The sequence below is a fragment of the Archocentrus centrarchus genome, chromosome 13, assembly GCF_007364275.1.
Source record: "Archocentrus centrarchus isolate MPI-CPG fArcCen1 chromosome 13, fArcCen1, whole genome shotgun sequence".
Classification (NCBI taxonomy): Eukaryota; Metazoa; Chordata; class Actinopteri; order Cichliformes; family Cichlidae; genus Archocentrus; species Archocentrus centrarchus.
In genome coordinates, this window is record NC_044358.1 from 14,677,016 (window position 1) to 14,685,460 (window position 8,445).

Sequence of the window (8,445 nt, forward strand, 5' to 3'; positions counted from 1 at the left end):
TTATCTATTGTTTGTCCGTCAAGGCAGCATTTCCATTTAAGGGAATAGAATTGTTTTTTGTATATATTCATTTGTTTCCTTTGTTCTTTTTAAACGTACTTTAACACATTTATAGTGAGGGCAGCGTGACAGATGCTTACACAAATTATGCAGAAGTAGGGAACGGATAATAGGTATTGATTTGTAAATAACTGGACATGAATAACTTGAGCTTGTTGTATAATATTATACTACAGTACATTTCTAACTCTGCAGCTCATTTTCTTTCTGGTGACAATACTTTCATTTTTGGGGTCAACTTTAAAGAAAGGCAGGTGTCAGAGGTCAAATGTGAGATGATATTTGGATAAATTATGTAATATTTAGAATCCCCACGTGCCAGTATCATTTCATAAATGTTGCCAGTACAAACAAATGCAGCAGAATTTTAACCAATTTTAAAGATAAAAGACATTTTATGAAAGTTTGACCTTATTTGACCTTGAAGAAGAGGTCAGAGGTCCAAAGTAACCTGATATTTAGAATCCTGATATATCATCCCTGCATGTCTATATGCTGCCTGTACAAACAATGGCAGCAAAGACATAGTTTTAAATAGCTCTACAGCATTATTATCACTTTGACCTTCAGATCAACCTATTGACATTGAAGGAGAGGTCAGAGGTCAAATGTGACATGATGTATGGTACTTCCTATATGCTGACAACACACTCCACACTCATAAGAATCATAGTTTCTAAGTTATGAGGCTTTTTGTCAATTTGTGACCAATAAATCATGAGGTTGACCTCGGAGACCTCGGTGGATGTAAGCTAAATTTTAATGGATTGCTAACATGGCCCCACTCTGCACCCCTACAACGTTTTATCAGAATTCATTCAAAACTTTTCAAACTATCATGTTTACAGGCAGAACGACACGCGCATGCACGCACACACAAACATTAACACAAACACAACCTCCCCGGTGGAGGTAATAATGATGGAATCATTTGCAGCAAGCGGACACAATAGCACACCCACATAAAAACAGAATTTGTAACTTAATACAGTAATGTTACCACAAATAGGATAAAAATATCTTATTTATGCATAGCAAATGTCTCTTTTGTCAACTCGTACTTATACATAGAAGAATTTTATTATTTATTTATACATAGAAAATTTTCTTGAACTTAACGTCTTCAAAAAATGACTTTTTTTTACTGCCTCACCACCACCACCCCCCACCACCCCACCCCCCAGCGGTTCAAGGAGTGTCTGGGATTCTGGAGGTCTGCACACAGTGAAGCGGTCCATCTTCATGGTGAAAGATGCCTAGCTGCCACACCACTACCTCAGTGATCCGGGGGGGGTGAGTTATAAGAACATTCATCCCACTCAGAGCTGCTGTGATGGGGGAGAAATCTGTGTTTTGCACTGGGATGTAAATATGCTTTTTTTTGCGAATTGATCTGTAGGGACCATTTTGCCTCAAGTGGCAGCTAGAGGAACTGCAGTTTTTGCCACTTTTGTGACGGCTTCATTTTCAGCTCTGTAAGCTGTAACTTGGTTTAGCACAGAAGTCCGTGGTGAAGTTGCAGATGCACGCTTGCATGGGAAACAGAATGGGACTTAGAGGCTGTAATCCAAACACAGCATGGACACTGGGAATATCGTGTTACTGCCCAAGAAGGAGACCTTGAAGAAGAGAGCATACACATTTCAATGAAGTGAGGTTTTTGCTTTGTTTTTAGGCACAATTGGGGAACCTTTTAATTAGACCTGTAATTTTTGATTAGGACCTTTAATTATCTGTGCATAAAAGATATTTGTGCATTCTCTTCAGAGTAAAACTGAAGTGATAAAAGAAGCATTAGAAAATAACTGACTCTCATGAAGTTTAAATTGCTGCCACTGTGATATTCGTGTGTGCACTAAGTCAAGCAGCCAGAGAGCTGAGAGTTTGTTTTTGATGAACCAGAAAATGTCTAAATTCAACAGAGACTTTACTGCAGGATCAAAACCCTGAAAAACAGGGAAAACTCAGAGAGCTGTTTTCAGTGTGTGATTTTATTAGGAAAGAAAATCTGTGGTTTTTGCACGAATTGTCGTTGGAGTCTGACTTTGTCCGGCTCTTTCTGTGGGCTCACTGTAGGCTACACAATCTCTGGCAGCCAAACTCTCCTCTGGATCTCCTCTGGCTGAGGACAGCTGATTACAAGCTGAGTCAACAGGACTGCTTTGAAAGTGAGCTCTAATCATTATTTTGTAATTGATCATGAAGCTGACATATAGAACATTTATGCTATTTGAACACTGAATAGCTGTTATTTGGTTAGTTTCGAGGAGTGTCTTCTGCACAGTTTCTGCCATTAAGGTAAATATTTGTATCACCGGGAACTGTTAAGTATATGTTTGCATGGCTCTGTTGCCTCTGTTGTCACGGTAATGCCGACTTGTTTTGTGGTTACACTGGTCGAGTACGCAGAGTAAGCGATGCACGTACAAGTACACGTGTTGAAGTTTAATAAAGCAGTCGCCCAGTTTGGGTAAGAATCAAAGGGGAATGAAGTACAGCAGAAAAGCACGACATCACAACCAGTCTGTTTATTTCATGTGCTTCCTGTGGCATCTAATGCCATTTAGCCCCCATAGAGTTTTCAGAAATCTGAAAACATCCATATTTACATGTTTCTTTGGGTTTCTTGTGTGTGTGCTAGAGGTCAAGCGCAGGTGTTGCTCATAAAACGTGTCAGCAGAAAGGACCTATGAGGTCGTTTGTAATAGAGGACAGTTTAAGAAAACAGTCGCCCAGTTTGGGTAAGAATCAGCAGTGGTAGTTTAGTCTATACTGACACAAGATATTAGTATTATTACTGCTGCGCTAATCAGTGTTTGCACAGTAAAAGATGTTCCTTTGTTGCAAACATGTTTTTTTTTAACACCTTGTTGCTCTTTTTTCCTCTCTCTCTGTCTGTCTCACCGCTGTGCTGATATTTCAGTGATGTGATGATCAGCACAGGAATAACTTTGTTCGCTCAGCGCCTGCACGGGATTATTCTCAGTTCAGCAACATGCATGTTGGGTTAATTGGTGATTATATTGAGAGCGTAGTCCGTCTCTCTGTGCTGGCCCTGTGATGGACCGCTGACCTTTCACCCTAAACAGCTGGCACAAACTCCAGCCCCCCCCCCCCCCCCCCCCCCCCCCCCCCCTTCCCCCACGCCCCCACGCCAAATCGTATAAGTGATGGTAAAAGACAAACAGATGTGTTGTGCTGGCATTAGGGACAACAGAATAACAGCAATAATGTGTAGTTTGTGAACTTTAATGTTTCACACATCAGATACATTGTTAATATTTACATCAAACATAACCTGAAAAAACCTAAAAACAAACACTTTCATTATTTCAGCCTGGGCAACAAAAGAGCTTGTAACCCTAATATTTATTTGGGTGTTATTCTTCCTCAAATGTGCAATGAATGTCAAAAGAAATGTAATGTAGGCTTCATTTACTGTATATGTATATTGTAAAAAAATAATAATAAAACAAAATGTTGCAGTCTTACAAAACACAAATCAGAAGGTTAAAAGGATGAAAACAAACATGGCAATTATTGTGAAGACATCAAAAAGAAACAGTAAAAATGTATCGATGTAAAGCCCAATTTTTAACAGATTATGTAGTAAGTAGTAGCACTTATACATAATAATAATAATAATAATAATAATAATGAAAAGGAAGGATCTCTCGAAGAGTAAATGTGTCACAAAAAGACAAAGATGTGTTTAAGTGTCTTCTCACAGCAGGTACAGCAATAACAAACTCCTTCAGTGGCTCAGAGCAGAGACCACTGCTTAAACTAAATGCTAGCACACATATCGAGCCATTGCAAGACAACAAGGTGAGCACGGGAGAAAGTCTCACAAGTTTGACTCTATTCCATTCACCATCACCATTAAGAGTAAACACTAAATTACCTTCAACACCTCAAGGGTTCTTTTATTTTTTTTATTTTCACATCGAGCACAAACACACGTAGTTTCTTTATTTTTTTTCCCCAACATAAATCTGACATGGCAAAAAATGTGAACTTTCAGTTTATGCTAATTTTCTGTGTCTAGAGGGCTTTTGTGTGTAGGAGGCAGTATCCTGAAAATTGGCTCGTCAAGCATGTTAGCTTATGTATGGTCTGAAAGTAACAGTCAGCGTAAAACGGACTATGAAAATAAGCGGAGTGCTATCATATATAACTGAGCGTTCTCTAAAAAAATACAGCAACAAGCTTTTATCTTCAGTTCTGCTTCTTAGACTGATTCAAAATTATTTAGGCTATATTAGTACAAATCATCCAAAAAATATTTAAATATGTTACGTGGGTGGGCTGTCCTTGAAAAAGCTTTTTCACTTTAGCCACAATCAGACCAACTTTTTATTTTTTCCCAGGACAACCCAAGTATGTGATTGTCTTCACTTATTATCTGCACCAGTTAGTTGAATTCTGCACAAACACAACCCAGATAGCAAGGAATATTTGGTCCAGATGTGGCCCACATCTGCAGTTTTTTATGGACCATATTTGGCCTCGACCGACAGCATTCACTCAAGGTGAGCCCGGCTCCCTCGACTCAGCCTCAGGTTCACCTTCTATGGGCCAGGGGTCACGTTTGTCATGACCCACACAACACTTACTATAACCCGCACCGAGCCCACGCAGCACTTGGCAGTGCCATCAGTGAAAGTCATCCAGATTAGGCCCAAATGCATCTGCTATCTGGGAAAGGACCCTCAAACCAGCCTCACATGAAGATATGGAAAATACAGCATATGGTAAAGAGATAATATTAACTGGGAAAGAGTAGCACGTTGCCAATCAACTATGTTTATTCCCCTTCAAATAATTTTAATGTAAATGCGGGCATGAAAGCAAATGGACAAAAACCAAACAAAACTACATTTCTGGCAACTACTGGTAGATGATAATGAAAATAACAGTAGCCTGAAGGGAGGGATGATGAGACATGGAGAGTGAGCAGAAAGTAGGTACTGCTGGATCTCAAGCCCTTTGTTTTTCTTCTTAGCTAATGAGGATAACATTCTCTTCTAATAGTCCGAAATAGCCAGTCAAACTTCATAACAGCAAAGCAATTATGGAAAGTAATGAAGGATCCAGTTGAAAGACTGCCAATTCACCTCTTCACATAACAGCCCAGTCATTAACTGTCATTAAAGGGGTAGTCCATGTCATTACAGATTGATAATTAGGTTTACAAATTAAATGGTATTTCTTATATTTTTTTTATTCCACCAGTAAACACCTGATCACACATACATTATAGTATATGACTCTCAAAGAAGCAAGCATATGATTGACAGACAAACAGAATACAAACAAAAGAAGCACATTGCTATAAAAGGTCACTACCACTGTGGGAGATGTAAAAAAAAAAAAAATGATAGAGAAAACATCTTGAGTGGCATATTCTGTACAGACAGTTGGCAAAACCCAAAGTATTGAAAAGGTGAGGCGGCGATCAAAAGCAAACAGGATGAGTGGGCACACGTGAGCGCTACAGGGTAGAGTGGTGGAGGAGGGAAGCTGGTGGCGACGACGCTAACATCACAAGCTAACTGGGGTCCTACAGCTTCAGTGGAGCAGGCAGCACACAGTACACAGGGGATCACGTTCATACGCTCGCCCTCTCACACTAATGGCCTGAGTCATTTTTTAAACAAAAGTTTTATTTTGCCTAAATCATCACATTTTCCATGTTTGCTTCAGTTTTTTTTGTCTTTTCTGAAAAACGTTAAAACAATGACTCGGGCGATTATTTTCAGAGGGCGATGATACGGCAGAGGGAAGCCCACGAGTGCTGAAGCTTACAGAGTGAACAGAAGCAGGGTGGGGATGGATGCACATCTGTTCGGCAGAGCTTTGTTTTCCATGAAGCATTTGTGGCACTATCATGTCGCCTCTCGCTCTGATAGTTGTGACGTGGCGCGTCACACGGATTGCTCCTTGGGGAAAGTGAATGGGGCTCGAGGGCCGTGGGCGGGGAAGCTCGTGTTGGAGTACATGGGCTCATTGGAGGGGTTCTGAGTGTAGGGGTGGTGAGGCAGGAAAGTAACAGGGGGGTAAGCGGGAGCAGGCTGAGACTCGGGGAACTGCTCCATGTTGCAGACACGTTGGTAGCTCATATATTCAGCTGGGTTCAAAGGCTCTTCTGGATGCCTCCCGGAGTCCTGCACGGAGGAGAAAGAAGAAGAAAAGACTGCAGGGTCACTGAGTTTTCCTTATTTGATGAGGCCTGACTGAGCGACTGCACAATTATACATTTCTAAACCAGAAAAAAGTTAGTGGTTTATTATGGGATGGTTTAAAATGATTTGGCCATGTCGCACTCCCGTCATGTCACATATGCCTCAGAAATGATTATTCATGCTTTTGTCTGCTCACGATTGGACTACTGTAATTCTCTGTGCATTAGTCTCAATAAATCATCGTTGGATCGCCTGCAGTTGGCTCAAAACGCAGCTGCCGGGCTAATTAATCGATCTCGTGTCTCGTGTCTCGTGTGGTCTCGTGTGACACCTATTTTGTCATCTCTGCACTCCTCATAAAGTTCAGACTTCAGTTTAAGATCTCGATGATCACATTCAGAGCTCTGCACAGTCAGATGGCTGCACCCATACGTAACATGCAGACCGCTGAGGGCTTCTGACCAAATCCTGCTGGTGGTCCTTCGCTCTAAACCGTGCATCTGTGGTCTGAAACTTTGGCGTGCACGACGTTACACCTGAGATCGGCGGACTCTGCTGAATCTTTTAAAGAGCAGCTCAAGACTTATTTGTACTTGCTTGCTGTTAACTAGTGCTGTGTGTGTGTGTGTTACTGTGTGTTACTGTGTGTTACTGTTTTTCCTTTGATTGCTGTGAAGCATTTTGTGGTTTTTAATCTAGAAAGGTGCTACATGAATACATCTTACTTACTTTTTACACTGACGACTGTATATTCATGAATACTTTATTATAGGAAAACACACAAACAAAATATCTTTCATCTACAAAGTATTAAGGCCACATTCAGGAAAAATAAGAACTTTTATTCTTGAGATTTCACCCTTCTTTGCAGTATTTCATTATGTGTTGTAAAAATCTGTGACAGAGGCTTACATGCGGTGACTTTTATCTTTCTATAGTTTAGGGATTCTCCATCACTTTGGTCATGCTTTGTTGACATGTTGTAACTGGTGACTCACTAAATTAGCTTTATGTTAATCATAAATGTTAAACACTGTCTGAAATAATATTTGGGAAGTTAGAGGAATCGTGTTGTCAAACGACAGAAAACTGATTTCACAGACTGAGCAAAACGCTTTATGTTTATATCATTTTATAAAGTAATTATATTTATAGCAATCATGACTGAATATTAAATATCTACACAGATGTGTGTGGAGTGTTTTCACAGCAGGCGTGATGCTGTGTGACTTTTTAAAATGAAATCTCTGATGGAGCAGCACAGTCCACCTTCTCAGGACGTCCGTCGTTGTGTTATTATTGGAAGTTGGAGTTTGGCTCCAACTCTAAAGATGCAGCTTTGCTTTTTATCTTGTATTAAAGAATAATTTGGCATTAGCACATTTGTTTTAAATCCATCTTTATTACAAATATGATAGTGAATAAATGTGTTGTGTACTCACATTTAAACGTTCATGAGGGAAAAAGCATCTACGCACCCACTCGTGGGCGACTTTGACAGGTTAGATTTACCTCACATAATATTCGGCTTTACTGTCAGTAACGCCTTTCCTAAATTAAATTATGCACCCACGTGTGATTTTGTTAGGCAGGAAGTCAAGTTTCAAACATCATAATTGTGTTTTGCTGTCAACAAACGTAACAGCAAAACACAATTATGATGTTTGTTAGGCAGGAAGTCAGGTTTCAAACATCATAATTGTGTTTTGCTGTTACGTTTGTTGACACTCCTACCCAGAGTGATTTTTGTAATAGATCGAGTATATGAAGCCATGAACTCCCCACAGTGCATCACAGAAACAGAATTACCTCGGTGGCAGAATAAGGTTACTTGTCATGAATACCGTACCCTCAGCACTGCGCTGTTTGGGGATGGGGGGGCTTTTTAAAGAACTATAATTGAAGGTCCCTAAATTCAAATCACTGAAAGGGGGGGGAAAAAGGAGCCTTAAGCAGCTCCAAACTCAACATTACTTTTATGAGAATTACTCGGATGTGCTTTCAAAATGGAGGGATTATGATGAGCATGAAATGAGGTGATAAATGGAAGTCATGCAAAAACAAAACAAAAAAGAATGATAGTGAAAATGTAACTTACGAATAATCCTCAAGCATCTCTACATCTACGAAAACGATGATCCCAACTCTGTAAATATTTTGGTGGAGCAACAAAACCAGAAAAAGACTTAAACCTGCCTAC

General features: G+C 40.0%; 1 protein-coding gene across 7 annotated transcripts in view; it reads right to left on the bottom strand.

The window, feature by feature from the left end:
• Positions 1–3,293: 3,293 nt before the first annotated feature.
• nectin1b (nectin cell adhesion molecule 1b) overlaps positions 3,294–8,445 on the bottom strand; it is a 141,770-nt gene continuing 136,618 nt past the window's right edge. For 3 of the 7 annotated variants that reach the window (XM_030744370.1, XM_030744368.1, XM_030744366.1), the window contains one exon: positions 3,294–6,227. In XM_030744370.1, coding sequence (XP_030600230.1) covers positions 5,988–6,227 — 240 coding nt within the window. In that variant the 3' untranslated portion in view covers positions 3,294–5,987. Of the gene's footprint in view, positions 6,228–8,343; positions 8,392–8,445 lie in introns of all 7 variants that reach the window. The other 4 variants (XM_030744371.1, XM_030744367.1, XM_030744373.1 and 1 more) reach the window with 2 other exon arrangements.